The sequence below is a fragment of the Miscanthus floridulus genome, unplaced genomic scaffold (assembly GCF_019320115.1).
Source record: "Miscanthus floridulus cultivar M001 unplaced genomic scaffold, ASM1932011v1 os_1572_1, whole genome shotgun sequence".
Lineage (NCBI taxonomy): Eukaryota > Viridiplantae > Streptophyta > Magnoliopsida > Poales > Poaceae > Miscanthus > Miscanthus floridulus.
Window position 1 is genome coordinate 1 of NW_027097787.1, and position 21903 is coordinate 21903.

The 21903-nt window shown below is 43.8% G+C and overlaps 2 protein-coding genes across 3 annotated transcripts; one reads left to right on the top strand and one right to left on the bottom strand.

Annotated features, from left to right (window-relative positions):
• Window positions 1-1516: 1516 nt before the first annotated feature.
• Window positions 1517-2838, top strand: LOC136534144 (protein MAINTENANCE OF PSII UNDER HIGH LIGHT 1-like). The gene is made up of 3 exons (XM_066526611.1): window positions 1517-1931; window positions 2112-2243; window positions 2372-2838. The coding sequence occupies exons 1-3, from the start codon at window positions 1707-1709 to the stop codon at window positions 2723-2725; spliced, it is 711 nt and encodes a 236-aa protein (XP_066382708.1). The 5' UTR covers window positions 1517-1706; the 3' UTR covers window positions 2726-2838.
• Window positions 2839-3026: 188 nt separating this feature from the next.
• LOC136534143 (uncharacterized) lies at window positions 3027-5993 on the bottom strand. 2 transcript variants are annotated; one of them, XM_066526610.1, is made up of 6 exons: window positions 5586-5993; window positions 4794-4860; window positions 4346-4711; window positions 3891-3966; window positions 3624-3810; window positions 3027-3515 (listed from the first exon to the last, which is right to left on the bottom strand). In XM_066526610.1, the coding sequence occupies exons 3-6, from the start codon at window positions 4529-4531 to the stop codon at window positions 3032-3034; spliced, it is 933 nt and encodes a 310-aa protein (XP_066382707.1). In that variant the 5' UTR covers window positions 4532-4711; window positions 4794-4860; window positions 5586-5993; the 3' UTR covers window positions 3027-3031. The 2 variants fall into 2 exon arrangements, with proteins under 2 accessions (XP_066382707.1, XP_066382706.1); XM_066526609.1 differs by having other exon boundaries at window positions 4794-4915.
• Window positions 5994-21903: the final 15910 nt, after the last annotated feature.

Genomic DNA, 21903 nt, shown 5'->3' on the forward strand with positions numbered 1-21903 from the left:
TGTTGATATGAATATCATTATTTTTGCCTTTATAACCCCATATTGTGGTTCATTAGAGAAGGCTTTTGTGACCTGTGATGTTTTGGTAATCAGGGCACTTGTACTTGGAGGCTTATAGGGTGTTTGGTTTGAGGAATCACTCCATCCTATGAGGTGGTGCATCATGAGTCCTTTCCTCAAATTTTGATGGAATGACTCCATTCCTCGTACTAGTACTAATTATTAGCGTGAGGAATGAGGTGATGATGCATCATTGCATCAACCTATTCTATTCCACAAACCAAACAAAAAAAAAAGTGAGGAATGTGTAGACGATGGGCTAACTCATTCCTCAAACCAAACACCCTATTAGTTCTTCAGCTCTGAAAGCACTTAGTTTTCTCTTGATACCTGAAGAACTCACCCTTGTACTCTTATTTAGTCAGTTTTATTTTCTGGTCATAATTCTCACTGCTGCTGATCCTGCAGTCTGTACTGTCTTCCATACATGACTTGATGCTAACCTTCTACACTCATTTCACAACTGCAATATTCATTCTTGACATGCCCAATATCACAGCGTTAGTATTTCAAAAAGTTTCATTAAGTGCCAACCGCTGACTAATTCTTCTCATGTTCCATGTTACAGTAATGCCCTAGAGAAACGATCAAAAGATATTGCAAACAAGATGTTGCTTGAAGAGGGTGTGCTGCGCCGTTCCACACGTGTCCGGGCTAACCCAAAGGACAACCCGTCCATGGCATTCCTCAAGTATGTCAACAAGTGGAAGGATAACTGATGTACTCTGAGATGGCGGCCAGTCTGCCAGCGGTGGGAGGATAACTGAGCCACTGGGTGACTGGGTTTGCAGTAGTAAGTTATGTAGGCTTTTGCTTGGTTAGGGACTTAGGTCGTCGGAGTGGCTCGCCATACTCATGGCTGGTTTATTGACACCTCAGTAGCTAGTGAAACCTGTATCAGAACCTAGTTTTCTTCTTTTTCTTTTCCCCCTTTTGCTTTTCATGTGTCGAACACTGGTTCACAAATGAAAACCCTTCGCTCCTTAAGCCAGGCTTTACCCTTTTTAGAACAGTTACCAATCTTTTGCATGAATGGTGTAAACGTGATGAGGCCGGCGTGGAGATGCTTCGATTTGCAAGGGTGGGCCGCCGTCCAATGTTGCTGTTACCGTGTTCGTTCGTTGAGTAAAGCAGCTGCTTTCCCTCAAACAAAAGAGACAGTAAAGCAGCTGCCCACGATGACTGGCTGACTGCTCGGAGCTTTCTGTGGCTGCGGTCCTGTAGCAGCTCCCAGCCGTCACTGTCTGAGTTCCAGTTTTCTGCGATTTTCAAGGAAAAAAAAAAGGTATGCGTTTATACGGTGGCTGTGCGGTTCAGGAAGGCCAAGGCCCAAGGGACGCCGGCGCCTGGTTCGCTGGACGGGCCACGCCCAAGGCCCTGCGTCGTCCAACGATCTCTGCAGCAGGCAGCAGGCAGCAGGCAGCAGGCAGCGCGGCAACGTGGACGGACTGGCGACCACAGACAATAGACTGCTATCACCGGAAGGATATTTGCCCACGACGCTTAACGGCTTACACACAAAAGAGAGCGTCTGGTGGTCTGGAACTCTGGATGACTCATCAATTCTCTTGTGTTCTTCGTTTCCCGTCTGTGTGCGCGTCTGCCAAGACCCAAGACCAAGAGGAGGAAAGGAGGAGCAAGTAGAGATGGCGTGCCCTGCGCAGTCCATGCTCTCCGCCAGCGGCTGCATCTTCCTGAGGAGCAAGCCTCAGGCGGCGGCGGCCTCCCATGTGCGTGGGGGCATCATCATCGGCGGTGGTGGCAGCAGCAGCAGCAGGCCGTTCCTGCTCACCTGCAATGCTTCCTCGCCGCCGGCGCCGACGCAGGAGGACCCCGACTGCAACGAGGAGGAGTGCGCCCCGGAGAAGGAGGTACAGTACTGCTCTTTCCTTCAACTTTGCGTGCCTGCCTCGTTGCGCAGCAGTAGATCTAGATAGTACTGTAGATGATGCTTACGCAAGCACAGCAAAGCCTGGGATTGACGAAAGCAGCAACGAGAATGATGAGATGCCAATGCCATTTCTGTGGTGGGTGGGTGCGCATGCATGCAGGTCGGGAGCCTGAGCGCCGAGTGGCTGGCCGAGGAGAGGACCCAGGTCGTCGGCACTTTCCCTCCCAAGAAGAGAAAGTGGGGCTACATCGAGAAGGACACCGCCGGCCAGACCAACATCTACTCCGTCGAGGTAATTAATTCCCGCTCTTCTTACATTCATTCAAACGCTCTATCTAGCCTTGGGTACCTTCCGTACAAATTTTGCGACCACTGGTATCCGACCTCTAGAAACCTCAAATCTTTCTGTTTCTGCAACAGCCGATGGTGTACGTGGCCGAGAGCGCCATCAGCTCCGGCACGGCGGGCACGTCGGCGGAGGGCGCCGAGAACACGGCCGCCATCGCCGCGGGGCTCGTCCTCATCACCGTCGCCGCGGCCTCGTCCATCCTCATCCAGGTGAACAAGAGCCAGCCTCCGGTGCCGCTGAAAGCCGCCTACAACGGCCCGCCGCTCAGCTACTACGTCGCCAAGTTCCAGCCGGCGGTGGCGCAGACCCTCGAGGCCCCCGCCCCCGCCCCCGCCCCCGCCGAGGCGGTAGAGGCAGCAGCACCAGAGGCGACGTCCACCGTCGAGGCCTCTGCGGCTCTGGAGGCGCAGCAGCTGTCGTCGTGAGCTGATTCGGTTTTGTGGAAGCTTACAGATGAGCCTGTAGTGCATGATGATGGAAGATATGTATACATGATACACATGAGAGCATTTCGGAATTGTATTAAGTTTCGTGCATATACATACATGCATTCAGCTCGCCTGTGCTGTATGCTTATTTGAATTCAAACATCACGGAACTCCCACAAACCATTCAGTTGTAACACGGTGAACATACCATTTCCACACATAGACACATCCCTGTAACACGCTGTCCAGAACCTTGACGGGGCATGGGCAACACTATATATATATCCGAGGTAGCAGAACCATTCACAGCAACTGCGTGTACCATGGGCCATTGACCTGCTCTGACACCATTGCTGCTTTGATAAGCACTTCAGCTGCCTTCACTAGCCGTGCAGTGAGTTTTGTTGCCCCGATGCGCCGCCTCACGGATGCATCTGCGAGCTTCCAGCCCTTCTCCCCATTGCCGCGCAGAGTGATTGCACGGAATGCACAGTACACAGACTGAGAGACCTTCTTGAAGATGGTGTCATCGGTCTGGATGCTTTTAAGGAAGACCCTAGTCAATATCTCCTTCCTATTCCAACTATCCATCATTTCATGATCTGACGACGAGCTCCTTGAGGTTGATGAATACATCATGGCCTCAATGATTTTCTCAGTGCCAACATCTGGAAAGTTGTCTAGTAGCCTTGTGAGGACGTTGAACAGCTCCAAACTCACATTCTCCAGCTTATGAGGAGTGATCTTTGGGTTCTCACTCACTAACACCTGATGCAAGACAAGCATGCTGCGAACAAGAGAAAAATAAGGCAATTGGGTTCAGTCATTCCATTCTATCAGATTACAAACACTACAACATGATAAAGAAACATGGAACAATCAGATAATGGTTCACCTTGTCGCTACCACAATCACTTGTTGAAATCTACTCTGAACAGACCGCAGCCTCAACCAATTGATCATAAAGGTCTCAGGAACTGATTCCCTTTGTACACCCTCCATGCTGCTGATGAGCTGTAATAACCCAATCCTTATTAGCTTGCCAAGTATTTCTCCCCTACATTCTGGTAGTCCTGCATTGTCTGCTTCACAATATGCAACATCAGCCATGAATACGGGTAAATAGCAACCTGTGGTGAAAGGAGGGAAACAAAGAAAATACCTGCTGCAGGTATCACAGATTGTAGCTGACCTGGAACTGAATGGCCAGTTCGGAGGGTGGCAACAAGTGGCTGAACCTGTTATACAGTTGGGAACTCTCAGAAGTTCTATGTGTAATCAGAACTACAGAAAAAAATGATAGGCACAAACTACAAAGTAAATAAGCTGTTGCTAAAAAAACATAGATAAACATGGCATTGTCACCCAGCCCGCAGGTCAAGTTCAAAGATGAGGATTGATTGGGGCCAAAGGCTTGCCATTTCTGACCATTGCTGAGGATTGATTGATTTTAAGTGCTCTCATTGGTTGTTCTGAATTAGGGTGTGGCGTGTATGAAACTAGGTATGATATATGTGTCCATGTCTCTGTCTATGTGCATTTGTTTCTTAATGCAATCATGCACAGCTCTCCTTCGAGAAAAGAAAAGAAAAAAACAAGGCCAAATGAAGCACTAACATGGTCTGCTTCTGGCAGAATTGATAACGAGCTGACATGTTCATTCCATTGTTCTTCCACAACATCTTTCAAGGAGGAAATCCACCAGGCAGTTGAAGGGAGAGAAGCTAATGCATCAGAAGGGGAACCATAGCGATCAGCAAAAGACTTCTGCAGGTACTCCACTCCACCTGGTCCCTTAATCATTGGTTCCAATAGTTGGATGCGTGCATACGATTGTTCTCGGCCTTCTGAACCCGTGATTCAACTTTCATTCCGAGTTCTTCCCTTTCCCCCTCGAACCTCATCTCTGCATCACTCTTAACAGCATGTCGCTGTTTGTCCAGCTTAGCCAACCGGCTCTGTTCCTTTTCCAAGAGGCTCAACCTACAAAGGGTACGAGTTCTTTCAGTCCTTTTTCCCAAATACAACAGAGTAATGTACTCTACTGGGTTCCTCTTTTGGATACCTCTTCTGCTTGGCAGCCACAAGCTTTGCCTCAAGAAGCTGCCCTCGGCCCTTCTCCTGTGATGACCCTGAAGGACACTTAATTTAGCGCCTTGCTTTGGAGGACAATGCTTCATGGAATTGCTGGAGAATAGCAAGTCATATAAGATACAGGACATAGCGAAAACTCATTTTACCAGCATAACTCAAATTCTGAGAAAGCTAACTAGCCAAGCATGAGCTTCCTTTGTCCACAGAGTTGCTTCCAGATACATCTCAATTCTCATGTCAATTGTCATGCTGCTCCTGAATGTGGTCAGGTACAGTGTCCTAGAAGACTAGTTGCTCCTAAGCTAATGAAGAGTTCACCAATCCACCCAATCAAGTTTTACCTATAAACTAGGAAAATACAGAAATGGGCTTGCAGTAGTGAATTAACCAAGCGTGAGCTTCCAGAGTCCATAGAATTGGCAATGGCAAGTAAACATAACACTCCATTACTCCAAGGATGATGCTACACCGGATTTGATCAACTAATACGTGTGGCATGGTAGACTGCTAATTGCTCCTAAGCTAACGCAGAGTTCAGCATCCACCGACACATTTTGATCTACATATTATTACTGAAACATGTAAAAAAAATCCCCGCTCGCAACTACACCAACAAACACGAAATTCTAACCCGAGTTCGGTTAAATAAATAAACAAAGCACATTAACATCTCGACCAATCAATCCACCGACAAAACCAACAGGGACAAAATGAAGAAGTAATTTCTACGTCACGTGAGGGAGAAGGGAGAACACAAACACACCTGCCTCCGGAGATGCGCCTGGCGTAGCTTAGCCTCGATCTCCTCGGCCGTCGGCGCCTTGCCGCCGTTTTCTCCGCTGCCCCCCCGCCCGGAGGAGCCTCCGCCTGATCCTGGGTGGCACCCTGGCCAGCGGCGTCGGCGACCCCTCCTCCACTGCCGGTATCTCCAGCGCCACCGCCTCTGGCACCCCCATTCCGCCGCCGATCACCGAATCGAACCCAGGCTCCACCCGGAACTCGCCGACTCCGCGCCGTAGCCCCTTCTCTTCTGGGCTGCGACGAACAACGACGAATCTCGAAGGCCGCCACTCGACTCGACTGCCGAGTGCCGACTCCTGGCTTTCGTGGTTTGGGCCTTGGGGCCGTTGCAGGCGTCGCCCGGTTCTTCTCGTGACGAGACTTGTTTGGAGCGGAGGGGATCTGAGGGTGTTGGGTGTGTACGGAGGTGGTGCGAATGCGATACGGAGGCAACGGGCTGATGGATGCTTCCAACCTTTCCAGGGCTCCGGGAGCTGCTTCTCGGTTCTCGCCGTTAGGTTTGAGATCAGTTAATTTTTTAAAAGTTTATTAACTGATTTTATAAAAAATATTAACATTTATATCCATAAATAAATTTATATTATAAACATATATCTCATAATTAATCTAACAAACAATACTTATTTGGTATCATAAATGTTAATAATTTTTCATATAAAATTGGTTAAACTTGAAATTATTTGACTTATCAAAAAATAATAATTACATCTTTTTAGTAGAGGGAGTAAGTATTAGAGGAAAGTAACTGACATATATGATTTGCGGTCAGAGCATGCACAACTTATATCTATCTATCTAGATACATATCTATTATACTTTCTTTTTCCAGCAACATACCTATATTATATATAATATTCAAGAGTACAACGTTTCTTTCATGCCACTTATTTACTTCCCAATATGCCCTCTATTATTGTATGTGATCTAGATTTACAACCCGTGCTCATAAGTTAGAACAACTCACTTTCAATGATATTATGGAATTTGACTTCAAGATGTATTGGATTCGTTGCAGCGTACAGGCACGTTTGCTGGTTTTTTAATATTAAAGCACGAAGCGATTCTTCTAATCCACTTCTTTTAGTTCTAAATATCACCGCGCCCTCTATATTCTATATGTGATCTTAACTTACGATATGTGCTCATGAGTTAGAACGACTTACGTCCCATAATGATACGGAATAGACATGTTCATATTAATACACTTTAAAGATTCAAATCGTAGAAGATACTCACACTTAGCCCAAAAAAATATAAGAAAAAAACACTCAGGCAATAATAGCCCCACTAATACTAATCCATGGCTATGTACATTGTGGTAGAAACCACCCAAATTATATGGTCCACATGCACCTGTCATCATCCTAAAGACCTCTGACTGCTGCACACGAGAACCAGATAACTCCGGTAGTCTGTCGGGTGTCATCGGGGAACCCCGAATCATCCACATTTTACATCTCATACATGATCAACATGGAGTTACCACAATATTACAACACTTGTTATAAAATAACTTACATCGGAGTGCAAAAAGACTTATAATATTAGTTTACAAAACATGTTCGGTAAAAACTCAACTTAAGTTCCAAAAGGTGAGTAGATCTACAGAAGCAACTTAGATGAAGCATCTAAAGTAGAAGAGATAGCCAGATCATGTCGAGCCCACTGACATGACCTCGATTATCAACACGAGTCAGATCCCGCAACAGGGGTTAACAAACCTTGAGTACATGAGGGTACTCAACATGTCTTAACCGACTAAAGAAAAGACTCCAAGGGTATGCAAGCTTAAAGGTAAGGTAGAAGCAAGAATAACTTTTGCAGAAAAGCTTACTACGAGTGTATCCTTACTTTCAATATTTTAGCTGTGTATTGAGTCATTATCAGTATCCAATTTGCACCTGGTCTAAATCAATCACTTTTTAAGCATCTCATCTCTTCACATACCATTTCCATAAGTAACCATATTTCATTGATTAACTACGATGTATGGTCAGAGGATCGAGTCTCCATAACCGAGGAGCATGACAATTCAAATCGATTAGGCCCAGCTGGGGTTTCCTTACCACATGACATATGCAGGTCCTGGACTATCGGTGTTTTTGGACCACCGACGAGTAAATTTGTATTTGCGGGTCTGGCTCGGATGGTGTGCTCGGATGACACAAGGGTTTATATTGGTTTGGGCGGAACATCCCTACGTCCAGTTTACTGCTACTCATGTTACCGGCACTTGGTTTACAGTAAGGGTCACAAACAGACGAGAGAGGGAAAGGATCCCAAGTCTCTAGTGAAAGGAGTGAACGGGTGCTGAGAGCTCAATCGCTGCTCAGCCATGTGCTTGTGTCGTGCTCTTGTGTTTCTATCTCGTGGTTCGGTCTTGTGTGGATCGGGATCCCCTTCATGGGGCGCCATGCTTCCCCTTTTATAAGCGAAGGGAAAGCGCAGGTTATAATGGAGGAAAAGGAGAAGAACGAGAGAGAAGAAGGCTTCTAGGATCGTTGGGTCCTTCTTCTCCTTAATACGGGTCCCACCAATCCTGTAGATGTCAACAGGGATGGCTCCACGTCATGGCACTGTTTGTCATTGGCGCCATGTGCATGCATCATTTGCCGGTCATGGCGCCCCATTCCTGAAAGCTCTAGTTTGGTTTTGGTGAATTGATGAAACCCTAAGTGCTAACCTAGTTTATCAAAGTGATTATGAGATAGGTAGCACATTCTAAGTGGTGAAGCAAATGAAGATCATGACATGATGATGGTTGTAACAGAACCGACCAATTTATAAGAGCACAAGTACGAAAGCAATCACCGGAGTGATCAAACCGTCATACTTGAACCCATATAAACCCGGTAGTCAACTAAAACCACGAAGGATTTCAAACCAACTTGCATACAACCAAGATCACAGTAATTCAACATAACAAGCCACATGTTACATCCATTTCACAAGTAGTTCATAAGTACCACATACAGCAGAGTACACATAGTTATTACAAAACGAGTTCACAAATAGCGGAAGCAAAGTAGTTTAACACCATCACACACACTTAGTTCAAATACAAGCCAGTACCATAGTCATATCCAGCAAAAGCAGTAAGATAAGATAATATAGATGATCATGCCCATGATCTAGTCTTCATCCCCCGCAGGGTGGAGACAATACTTACAGTAGCCGTTATAGAGCACGTCATCTGCAATAAGGGGGAATAAACCCTGAGTACGAGAAGGTACTCAGCTAGACTTACCCGTCGTAAACCAGAAATAAATGACACCAAGGAGTATGCAAGGCTTTATCGGTGGATCTTGCTTGACAACCATTTTGCATAAAAGCTTTAGTGATAAGAGAGCATAGTTTGATTGATGAGTAAGCAGCAAGTTAACAAGATTAACCTATCAACTAGATTAGTACCTGTACTAGAGCAAGCAATTGATTAACTCCAAACATTAGTAACCATATCCGGTATAATGTTGTATCATCATCATCATCGATTTAACCACCAAGTTCAATTAAGTGCATCTACGTTGCCGTTGCTCAGTCAAGTTCTCACTACCCGGGAAAGACGGCGATTCGAATCGATTCCTATCCAGTTGAAGGGGTATTCCTAACACAAACCCAGGCATACCTTGCGAAGGCAGCCTTAGGTCACCTTTGGTACATCTCCGGAATCGTGGCTTCAAGCAGCGCCGCACCCTTAGGGAGTCCACTCTGCCAGGTGGTCAATCTCACCTCGGACTTAAGCCAATAGCTCCCCGCACATCCTTACTACCACCATGGTACGTACTTTCACTTCTCGGTCTTCCGGCCTGAGCTGAGCTACTCGGCTTTGCGGTCGGAACGAGTTATCCAGCCAACTAAGTGATAGGCATGCGTTTAACATGACATGAGGACGTACAACGAATCGGTCCTTAACCGACACAGATGGGGATAGATCCACACCCAAGACCTCCTTGCCTTGTTGCTTCTCTATCGATATCCCGCCCGGTCATAATTCATTATTAACACATGGTTATTCTCCACGATAGCAAATATAGCCAACCGTGACCAGACATTCTCCTAACTTGCAGGTGATAGGAAATCACCTGACTCTTACCGGTCTAAGCATGGCTAAGCTTTGATTCACTCCTGGACCTAATTAGGATTTAGGGTACGTATATTGGCCAAGGAATAGATATATATGCAACAAGTGTTCGCATCCAATTCCTATCACTTAATGCATCAATAAATAAAGATACTCAAAGTAACCATTTTTAAAACATAGGAGACTTAGAATGCTCCGGGACTTGCCTTTCAGAAAGGATGAAGGCTGGTGATCGAGGCACTTAAGAACTTCTTCGTTGACTCCTTCTTCGGGGGCCTGCACCTCCTGCTCCAGAGCTTGCTGCGGCTCCTCCGGAAGTACTGGCTCGAATTCTAGAAGCGTAACTCCCTCCAGAACACCTATTGCATGCCGATGCACAAGATAAATATCATGGATGCATAAGGAATGACATGATGCTCATGATGAATGAATCACAGTAAGTGTTTAACAAAACATCACTGGACACTCGTTTACCGATTAAGAATAGCTCTATTCAAATCACTTTAAAACATATATCTAATCTTAACTTGAAGAACAAGATCAACTTACCTAACTTGCATAACCTAAGATAAAGATGCTCATCTTCAGTTAAAGGCCTAACACCTAAGAACATTACCACAAGTTTAGGAAATATTAAAGGCATACTTAAATCAAAGTTAAGGTTTTACATGCAATGAGTGGTTCCTTAATTCAATCATAGCCAGAGTTCTATAAATCCAAATGACTTACATGAGGACATTCTAGAAAGCTTATGAAATTCTCTACAAATCATTTGTAAACATCAAAGCATGATTCTTACGTTAACCAAATCGAATTCAAGTAAACCTAGAATCTGTCCAGAAATGACAGGGTTACTAACTTAATTATTTAATGATGATGCAAAAGCATAATTGGACCAAACCAAGTTTACCAACTTGTTGCACATACTAGAGTAACATCAGAAAATATAGTGCCAACTTCTAAATAAATTATTTGACGCCCTTTTCTAATTTATTTAGTTAATTAGGTGATTAAAGCAATATATAGTAAAACTATTCAAAAAAATCTATAAAAATTACAGTAGCTATCTCATGCTTCACATAGACAACCATAAAAATTTCAAGGCCATTGGATAAGCATAACTTGCTGTATCCAAAATAACAGATGGCATGTCTATTTCGAGCATAATTAGGAAACCCTATTGAAAAGTGTCAAGCAACAGATTTCTCATTTTTCCTAGCATCATTCTAGCATAAGAACATCACTCACCAATTTTTACCTTTACTAGATCTATAGAAAAATTATGAAAATTCACACAAGATCCATCCATGCAAACAAGATAATTTTCTATCTCCTACATATAGTGTCCAAAATATATGAAAATTTAACTACAAGCTATTCATGATATGAGTAGTACACCATAAAAATTTCATGCCATTTGGAGCTACATAGAAAAAGATATAATTATCCCTATTTCCTTCATGATTAAAAGAAATAATTAGCAACTTCCTTTTTCATAACAGAACATGGTATAAATCATATTTTTAATATAAACTAGACAATATCATGAACTCAACAAAATTGGAACCACATCATTTGAAGCTACCAACTAGGAGATACATATTTTTGAATCTACACACAAATCTGTGAAAAGAATAAAACCAAAAATGAATTTGAATCCTACTCTACTGCTGGGCCGGCCCGAACAGATCCGACGGCCCACAACACACGCGCTGGCGTGGCCCAGACACGGCGCAGCCCAGGCTGGCTCCCGCCTTGGCATCAGCGGCTGACAAATGGGACCCGCGTGACAGCGAGACAGACAGGGGAGGAGAAGGAGATGGCGTCGCAACTCGTCGCCGGTGGCCTCTCCGGTGAGTCCAACGGTACTACAGTGCTCGCCTCATCAATGCGCATCAAGCGGTGCCATCAATTTTGGCTATCATCGTAGCAAGAGGGGGTGGTGACGGTCATGGCGGTGCTCGGCCACGGCTCGGCCGGCTCCGGCGAGGCTACGACGTCACTGCCCTAACGGTTGACTCTACGAGCTTCGGTAGCGTTCACAGAAGCTAGTGCAAGAGATAGAAGGTACGGTAAGGCTGCGGTGGCAGTTGGCCACGTGGAGTGTCAACTCCGGCGAGGTCAGCCATGGCGGCGGTGGAAGAAACGACGAATACACGCTTACCAAGACTCAATTGACTTGATTGAATGGTGGAGGTGGTAGAGGGGATCACGGCGAGGCTCTAGGCAACGTGTTTTTGCAAAGGCGTGTGAGCTAGGCGAGGGCGAAGGCTCGGCCAGCAATGGCGGCGGCTGCGGCTCGGCGCTGCGCGCGGTGAAGGCGAAGGAGAAGCAAATGGAGCAGGCGAGTGCGTCGGGCAGGCGCTAGCCTTCTTCTGGAGCGCGGACGCGCGACATGGTGGCGTCGGCAAAGCATGCGCGCCACGCGGTGAGCAGCTCCTGCGCCGGTCGGCCACGGTGAGCTCTGACCATTTTCTAAAATGGTGATTCAGTGATCAACGACTCCGCCTGACAGCGCGACTTCATCGGTTCAATACGGCTAAACCGTTGGTCCAATGCAAAAACTGTGTACATGAAAAATGTAGGCCTACCATCCATCTATAACTTCTTTTCAAGGACCAACATCTAAATCGCCATGGATTAGAAGTTACATCAAGCCAAAGATGGTTCAATCAAACTGAAAATGGATTATGACTTAGCAATTTTTTGGATTAGTCAAACAGTGGCACTCTAAGGGTCAATTCAAGTCAAATCTCCCCTTGAGGGCATTTTTGTCATTTTGATCTACATGAACAATGTCCAAACAATTACCCTAAGTGTAGTTAAGGTGTATTAGACCATGATCAACCACTTTACACAATTGTTATACCAATTTCTAATGATCACATGTGATGAAGCATAAAACAATCAATTCACTCAATTGTTGCAATTCCATGTTTCACATATTTCATTACTTTTGTTGCAAGCTTAACTTGCCACATTCCTACCATGTTGCCATGTTTCAAGGTATGAGAAATTCATGTTGCATTCACATGTTTCATTACTACCATTCATAAGCAATCAAGTATGAAACAAATAGAATTTGTGAACGTTGCATATGTATGTTTCAGTGAAAATGGCATGATGACATAGATGATGCATATGTTTATGAAATGACATGCAATTATGTGGAAGCCAAACACCTAGGGTGTTACAGCCCTCCCCCCTTATAAAAATCTCGCCCCAAGATTTGAAAAGCGTACCATTTTGAATAAAAGGTAGGGTATACATCCTTCAAATAATCTTCCTGCTCCCACGTTGCATCGCTCTCACTACCCTGGTTACTCCACATAACCTTGTAGAACTTAACCACACGGTTCTAGGTTACTCTTTCTCTCGTGTCGATAACCCGCACTGGTCTTTCTTCATAGGATAGATCTGATTTCAACTTGACATCTCTAAGTGAAACTCTTTCTTCGGGAACACGGAGACATTTCTTCAATTGAGATACATGAAAAACATTGAAGATAGCTCTCATCTCATAAGGTAACTCTATCTTGTAAGCTACATTCCCACTCTTCTCTATGATCGGATATGGACCTACATACCTAGGTGCAAGCTTTCTCTTTACTCCGAATCGCTGCACACCTTTCATCGGTGATACATTCAGATAAATGTGATCACCCACTTCAAACTCAATGGGCTTCCTTCTTTTATTCGCATAGCTTTTCTGCCAAGCTTGAGTGGCTTTCATATGTTTTTGGATAGTACGGACTTGTTGTTCAGCCTCTTCTACAAAATCAATGCTGTAGTATCTCCTTTCTCCAGATTCAACCCAGTTCAAAGGAGTTCTACACTTGTGACCATACAACGCTTCGAACGGGGCCATCTTGATACTTTCTTGATAACTATTATTATAGGAAAATTTAGCCAAGGGTAACCACTTATCCCATGAACCTTTGGATGATATGATGCAAGCTCTTAACATGTCTTCCAATATTTGATTCACCCGCTCTGTCTGTCCGGAGGTTTACGGATGATAAGCAGAACTTCTAACTAAGTTGGTCCCTATCATCTTATGCAATTGTTCCCAAAAATGAGCGGTGAACTGAGGTCCTCTATCGGATACAATGGTTCTAGGAACACCATGGAGACGTACTATCTGGTTAAAATATAGCTCAGCATAGTCACTTGATCGATAGTCAACTCTAACTGGTATGAAATGAGCAGACTTTGTTAAACGATCCACTATTACCCATATGGAATTAAAATTCTTTTGGGTAGGGGGAAGTCCAACAATAAAATCCATACTAATCTCTTCCCACTTCCATCCTGGTATAGACAATGGTTGGAGAAGTCCAGCAGGCTTCATGTGAATTGCTTTGACTCTACAACAATTCTCGCACCTTGCAACATAAGCTGTGATTTCTTTCTTCATCTTTGTCCACCAAAAGCGAGATTTCAAATCTTGATACATTTTGCTACTTCCCGAGTGGATAGATAACTTGGATGAGTGAGCTTCTTCTAAGATTTGGTTTCTAAGCTCTTTGTCCTTCGGTACTACCAGTCTATCCTTAAACCATAGAACACCCTTCTCATCAATACGAAAATGTTTTGTCTCTTGTTCCTTCATCTTTCTTTTGATGTGGAACACACCCACATCGGTTTTCTGAAGCTCGATGATTTTACTTTCTAAAGAGCAACTAAGGGTAATACTATGCAACACAGCAGGATGTAACAGATGCGCCAAATGATAATCTGCTTCTGAGAGAGAATTACAGTGAGATTTCCTACTCAAGGCATCAGCAACAACATTTGCTTTACCCGGATGATAATGAACTTCTAAGTTATAATCTTTAATCAACTCTAGCCATCTTCTCTGTCTCATGTTCAATTCTAGTTGAGTGAAGATATACTTGAGACTTTTATGATCGGTATAAATATGGCACACGTTACCGAGCAGGTAATATCTCCAAATCTTCAAAGCATGCACAACCGCAGCTAACTCAAGATCATGAGTTGGATAATTAGCTTCATGCTTCCTTAGCTGACGTGAGGCATAGGCGATAACTCGGCCTTCCTGCATAAGGACACATCCTAAACCGGTACCTGATGCTTCACAAAACACATCAAAAGGTTTCTCGATGTCAGGTTGTGCCAACACAGGAGCTGATGTCAACAAGGTCCTCAAAGTGCAAAAAGCAGTCTCACACTCTAGAGTCCAAACAAACTTTACATCTTTTTGAAGTAACCTGGTCATGGGCTTGGCTACCTTAGAGAAATCTGGGATGAATCGATGATAATATCTAGCCAAACCAAGGAAACTTCTGATCTCATGTACTGAAGTTGGTGCCTTCCAATCCATAACTTCTTGTACCTTAGATGGATCAACCGAAATCCCTTCATCGGACAACACATGACCCAAGAAAGGTACTTTCTTAAGCCAAAACTCACATTTACTGAACTTGGCATAAAGCTTATGCTCTCGTAGCCTGGATAAAACAACTCTCAGATGCTCGGCATGTTCATCAGCATTTACAGAAAAGATCAAGATGTCATCAATGAAGACAACTACAAATTCGTCCAGTTCTTCCATGAACATAGAATTCATCAGATATACAAAGTATGCAGGAGCATTGGTCAGGCCGAAAGACATAACCAGATACTCATACAACCCGTATCTAGTGGAGAAAGCGGTCTTAGGCACATCCTCCAGTCTAATCTTTATCTGATGATAACCAGATCTCAAATCAATTTTAGAGAATACCTTTGCCTTAGACAACTGATCAAACAAAATATCAATGCGGGGCAATGGGTACTTGTTCTTGATTGTCACCGCATTGAGTGGACGATAATCCACACACATGCGCAATGACTTGTCCTTCTTCTTCACAAATATAGCAGGATAACTCCAGGGAGAGGCACTAGGTCGGATAAGGCCTTTCTCTAACAGATCTTGTAACTGAACTTTAAGCTCTGCTAACTCATTGGGCGGCATCCTATAAGGCCTTCTAGAAATAGGTGCAGTGCCCGACACTAACTCGATCTTGAATTCCATATCTCGATCTGGCGGTAAAATAGGTAGATCATCAGGAAATACATCTGGAAATTCACACACTACTAGGACGTCCTCAATTCTCGGGGTCTGGATAGCATTAGCAGTGTTGTGGAGTTCTAGCTCTCTGGGAAGTGGCACAAGGAAGGCTTCCTTGCTGATAGGATCCCTCAACATAACGACCCTAGTAGAAGTGTCAATGAGCACTCCATGACCGCTCATCCACTTCATTCCCAAGATTACATCTATCCCTAATCCCGGTAGAACTACCACATCGGCCATAAACACTCATCCCTCTATTTCAATACATACCCCCAGCACTATTTGATTGGTCGAAATATTACTTCTAGCTGCACTAATGCAATAACTACCCGTGTATACTGTAATTACCTTCTGATTGTATTTTGATGCAAAAGCTGGACTCATAAATGAATGCGAAGCACCAGAATCAAATAGTACCACTGCCGGATGGTGATTCACAAGAAACTTACCCGCGGTGACCACCTCTCCTGAGGGTATCTCAATCATGTTGGTGTAGTTAACATGTCCTTGACGAGCACCAGAATTCCCTTGCTTCTGATTGTTCTTCTGAGGATACGGACAATTCTTGGACCAATGACCTGTCCTGCCACAATTCCAGCAGGGCCTATTAGCTGGCAGAACAAAAGAATTTCCTGGTCCCGTGGTACCCTTTGGAAGAGGTACAGTAAATGCCTTCTTGAAACCAGTCTTTGCCTGATTCTTCTTTTGTGGCGGTCGGTACCTAACGGCTGTAGTCGGTGGGCGAAACTGAGTCCTCGCTACTGGAGCTTTAGCCTGAGAGACACCTGCCTCAAAGGCCCTCTTGCGATTTTTGGAAGTGGCATAGACATTATCGTTATTCTCTTGAGTAAGAGCATCGCTTATGAACTCATTGAAAGTGACACTCTTGTTGTTCCCCATGGACTTCATCAGTTTGGGACTAAGCCCTCTCTTAAAGTTGGCGATTTTCTTTGCTTCTGAATCAACGAATTCTAGAGCATACCTTGCCAGATGATTAAAGGCATGAAGATATTCAGTAAGTGTCTTGGTGCCCTGCACCAACTTCATAAACTCATTGTGCTTTATGGCCATCAACCCGGGAAGAATATAATGACTCTTGAAAGCCTCCTAGAATCGATTCCAAGTGATCTGGGCATTTTCTGGTAGGGTGGACCGACAATGTCGCCACCATATACCTGCTGGTCCTTGTAGCTGATGCGAAGCATACTCCGCCTTCATCTGCTCTGTCACCCTGAGCAAACGAAACTTGTGCTCAAGCGTGTTTAGCCACTCTTCTGCTTGGAGCGGCTCTTTAGCTTCCTTGAAGACGGGTGGCTTGGTATCTTGGAATTCCTTGAAATCACTAAACTGGTTGGGCTCTGGTCCCTGTTGCTGATTGCGGCCCTGGGCTTGATGCTGGGCCATGGTACGCATAGCATCACCCAACACACGCTGACCTTCCACGAGCATGGCCAACAGATCAGACGGTGTGGGTGATGGTGGCGGTGGAAGATCATCATCACCACTACCCCCAGCACGGCCTGAATGCAGATTGCACGACATCTGCAGAAGCACATTTGTGAGTAATGATGGACGATGTCAGATACATTGCAGATGAATTGTAGAATTATGCCAAACTGAACTTATTGGAGAGATTAATTTTATACAATAAACAGAGGCACAATAATTCATCCTCATAACATTGCCATAACTTTACTCCGCACATTCATGCGATGCATACGCTCACATGCCAAATTTTTTATCAACTTCAAAGCTGGACTTCGGTTTAAAGCTCACATCCAAATGGAGCCAACATGCAAGTTTTAGAGATTACATCTAACTATAACGAGGCTTCTCCGTGTATCCTACTGAATGTAGTACCATCCACAACAGGATTGGGGTGCCAAACACATGAAGGAATGTGCTGCTCTAGGGCGGTAGTGCTAGTGCAGCCATCAGTAGTAGCATTGTAACTTGGGTGAGAGAGGATTACCTTACAGGATGAGAAAACTATAACGGAATAATTAAAGATAAAGGAGGGAGTGATGCAAAAATGTAATGGCATGAGTAAACATGATGTATGCATGTTCCGTACGTCCTCACGAATCTTAAGAAAAATTTAACATTCTAGCGACATAGACGGTGGCATACATATGTTCTCTCATATACGTATCTAGTCAAGCTACACGTTGCGTTGTTAGTGTACCTGCAGAAAATTTCATTGCAGCCCATCCCAACAAAAGAAATAAGTACGCAATGAAAGCAGTAAACTAAGATACTCTCCATATATACATCCCCGGATATATATACTTCGGTATCCAACGCTACCCGATTGATACACCCACAATTAAGTACCTTCATATGTACATGTGTGCAACATGTAAATATTCCGGTAACCATAACTAACTCTCCCCTAGACCGATAGTTGGACGGTCATGCTCTCACAACTCACTTTACTTGGGCGTAGAGGCAATTGATCCATACATTACCACCCAAGCGGATGGCATCCATACAATAGCACGCCGTATGGACGACGAAATAAAATGCAAGCAATTTCCCCCCAAAAGTCATTACTTAAATAAACCACCAGAAAGTCCTTATTTGGGCATAGAGGATATGACAACTGGCATACTTAGCTAAAATTTCAGATTTGAACACCTATATATAGATAACTATAAGATGTCAAAACTGTCAAAACTGATTTTTGCAAACAAAAGCTTTTGTTTTAAATACACATATGACATGTTCAATGTTGAATCTAGCTCTGATGCCAGCTGTAACAGAACCGACCAATTTATAAGAGCACAAGTACGAAAGCAATCACCGGAGTGATCAAACCATCATACTTGAACCCATATAAATCCGGTAGTCAACTAAAACCACGAAGGATTTCAAACCAACTTGCATACAACCAAGATCATAGTAATTCAACATAACAAGCCACATGTTACATCCATTTCACAAGTAGTTCATAAGTACCACATACATCAGAGTACACATAGTTATTACAAAACGAGTTCACAAATAGCGGAAGCAAAGTAGTTTAACACCATCACACACACTTAGTTTAAATACAAGCCAGTACCATAGTCATATCCAGCAAAAGCAGTAAGATAAGATAATATAGATGATCATGCCCATGATCTAGTCTTCATCCCCCGCAGGGTGGAGACAATACTTGTAGTAACCGTTATAGAGCACGTCATCTGCAACAAGGGAGAATAAACCCTAAGTACGATAAGGTACTCAGCTAGACTTACCTGTCGTAAACCAGAAATAAATGACACCAAGGAGTATGCAAGGCTTTATCGGTGGATCTTGCTTGACAACCATTTTGCATAAAAGCTTTAGTGATAAGAGAGCATAATTTGATTGATGAGTAAGCAGCAAGTTAACAAGATTAACCTATCAACTAGATTAGCACCTGTACTAGAGCAAGCAATTGATTAACTCCAAACATTAGTAACCATATCCGGTATAATGTTGTATCATCATCATCATTGATTTAACCATCAAGTTCAATTAAGTGCATCTACGTTGCCGTTGCTCAGTCAAGTTCTCACTACCCGGGAGAGACGGCGATTCGAATCGATTCCTATCTAGCTGAAGGGGTATTCCTAACACAAACCCAGGCATACCTCGCGAAGGCAGCCTTAGGTCACCTTTGGTACATCTCCGGAATCACGGCTCCAAGCAGCGCCGCACCCTCAGGGAGTCCACTCTGCTAGGTGGTCAATCTCACCTTAGACTTACGCCAATAGCTCCCCGCACATCCTTACTACTGCCAGGGTACGCACTTTCACTTCTCGGTCTTCCGGCCTGAGCTGAGCTACTTGGCTTCACGGTCGGAATGAGTTATCCGGCCAACTAAGTGATAGGCATGCGTTCAACATGATATGAGGACATACAGCGAATCGGTCCTTAACCGACACAGACGGGGATAGATCCACACCCAAGACATCCTTGCCTTGTTGCTTCTCTATCGACATCCCGCTTGGTCACAATTCATTATTAACACATGGTTATTCTCCATGATAGCAAATATAGCCAACCATGACCAGACATTCTCCTAACTTGCAGGTGACAGGATATCACCTGACTCTTACCGGTCTAAGCATGGCTAAGCTTTGATTCACTCCTAGACCTAATTAGGATTTAGGGTACGTATACTGGCCAAGGAATAGATATATATGCAACAAGTGTTCGCATCCAATTCCTATCACTTAATGCATCAATAAATAAAGATACTCAAAGTAACCATTTTTAAAACATAGGAGACTTAGAATACTCCGGGGCTTGCCTTTCAGAAAGGATGAAGGCTGGTGATCGGGGCACTCAAGAACTTCTTCGTTGACTCCTTCTTCAGGGGCCTGCACCTCCTGCTCCAGAGCTTGCTGCGGCTCCTTCGGAAGTACTGGCTCGAATTCCAGAAGCGTAACTCCCTCCGGAACACCTATTGCATGCCGATGCACAAGATAAATATCATGGATGCATAAGGAATGACATGATGCTCATGATGAATGAATCACAGTAAGTGTTTAACGAAACATCACTGGACACTCGTTTACCGATTAAGAATAGCTCTATTCAAATCACTTTAAAACATGTATCTAATCTTAACTTGAAGAACAAGATCAACTTACCTAACTTGCATAACCTAAGATAAAGATGCTCATCTTCAGTTAAAGGCCTAACACCTAAGAACATTACCACAAGTTTAGGAAATATTAAAGGCATACTTAAATCAAAGTTAAGGTTTTACATGCAACGAGTGGTTCCTTAATTCAATCATAGCCAGAGTTCTATAAATCCAAATGACTTGCATGAGGACATTCTGGAAAGCTTATGAAATTCTCTACAAATCATTTGTAAACATCAAAGCATGATTCTTAAGTTAACCAAATCGAATTCAAGTAAACCTAGAATCTGTCCAGAAATGACAGGGTTACTAACTTAATTATTTAATGATGATGCAAAAGCATAATTGGACCAAACCAAGTTTACCAACTTGTTGCACATACCAGAGTAACATCAGAAAATATAGTGCCAACTTCTAAATAAATTATTTGACGTCCTTTTCTAATTTATTTAGTTAATTAGGTGATTAAAGCAATATATAGTAAAACTGTTCAGAAAAATCTATAAAATTACAGTAGCTATCTCATGCTTCACATAGACTACAATAAAAATTTCAAGGCCATTGGGTAAGCATAACTTGCTGTATCCAAAATAACAGATGGCATGTCTATTTCGAGCATAATTAGGAAACCCTATTGAAAAGTGTCAAGCAATAGATTTCTCATTTTTCCTAGCATCATTCTAGCGCAAGAACAGCACTCACCAATTTTTACCTTTATTAGATCTATAGAAAAATTATGAAAATTCACACAAGATCCATCCATGCAAACAAGATAATTTTCTATCTCCTACATACAGTGTCCAAAATATATGAAAATTTAACTACAAGCTATTAATGATATGAGTAGTGCACCATAAAAATTTCATGCCATTTGGAGCTACATAGAAAAAGATATAATTATCCCTATTTCCTTCATGATTAAAAGAAACAATTAGCAACTCCCTTTTTCATAATAGAACATGGCATAAATCATATTTTTAATATAAACTAGACAATATCATGAACTCAACAAAATTGGAACCACATCATTTGAAGCTACCAACTAGGAGATACATATTTTTGAATCTATACACAAATCTGTGAAAATAATAAAACCAAAAATGAATTTGAATCCTACTCTACTGTTGGGCCGGCCCGAACAGATCCGGCGGCCCACAACACATGCGCTGGCGCAGCCTAGACACGGCGCAGCCTGGGCTGGCTCCCGCCTTGGCATTAGCGGCTGACAAATGGGACCCGCGCGATAGCGAGACAGACAGGGGAGGAGAAGGAGACGACGGCGCAACTCATCGCCGATGGCCTCTCCGGCGAGTCCAGCGGTACTACGGTGCTCGCCTCATCAATGCGCATCAAGCGGTGCCATCAATTTTGGCTATCACCATAGCAAGAGGGGGTGGTGATGGCCATGGCGGCACTCGGCCACGGCTCGGCCGGCTCCGGCGAGGCTACGGCGTCACTGCCCTAACGGTTGACTGTACGAGCTTCAGTAGCGTTCACAGAAGCTA

What these genes read in the sequence shown, in the direction of transcription:
- LOC136534144 (XM_066526611.1), top strand. Translation starts at nt 1,707, where the DNA reads ATGGCGTGCCCTGCGCAGTCCATGCTCTCCGCCAGCGGCTGCATCTTC. An exon ending in AGTGCGCCCCGGAGAAGGAG is followed by an intron (nt 1,932 to 2,111) that starts GTACAGTACTGC and finishes GCATGCATGCAG; the next exon opens with GTCGGGAGCCTGAGCGCCGA. An exon ending in CCAACATCTACTCCGTCGAG is followed by an intron (nt 2,244 to 2,371) that starts GTAATTAATTCC and finishes TTTCTGCAACAG; the next exon opens with CCGATGGTGTACGTGGCCGA.
- LOC136534143 (XM_066526610.1), bottom strand. Translation starts at nt 4,531, where the DNA reads ATGATTAAGGGACCAGGTGGAGTGGAGTACCTGCAGAAGTCTTTTGCT. An exon ending in TTCTGCCAGAAGCAGACCAT is followed by an intron (nt 3,967 to 4,345) that starts GTTAGTGCTTCA and finishes ACTGTATAACAG; the next exon opens with GTTCAGCCACTTGTTGCCAC. An exon ending in ATCTGTGATACCTGCAGCAG is followed by an intron (nt 3,811 to 3,890) that starts GTATTTTCTTTG and finishes ATTGTGAAGCAG; the next exon opens with ACAATGCAGGACTACCAGAA.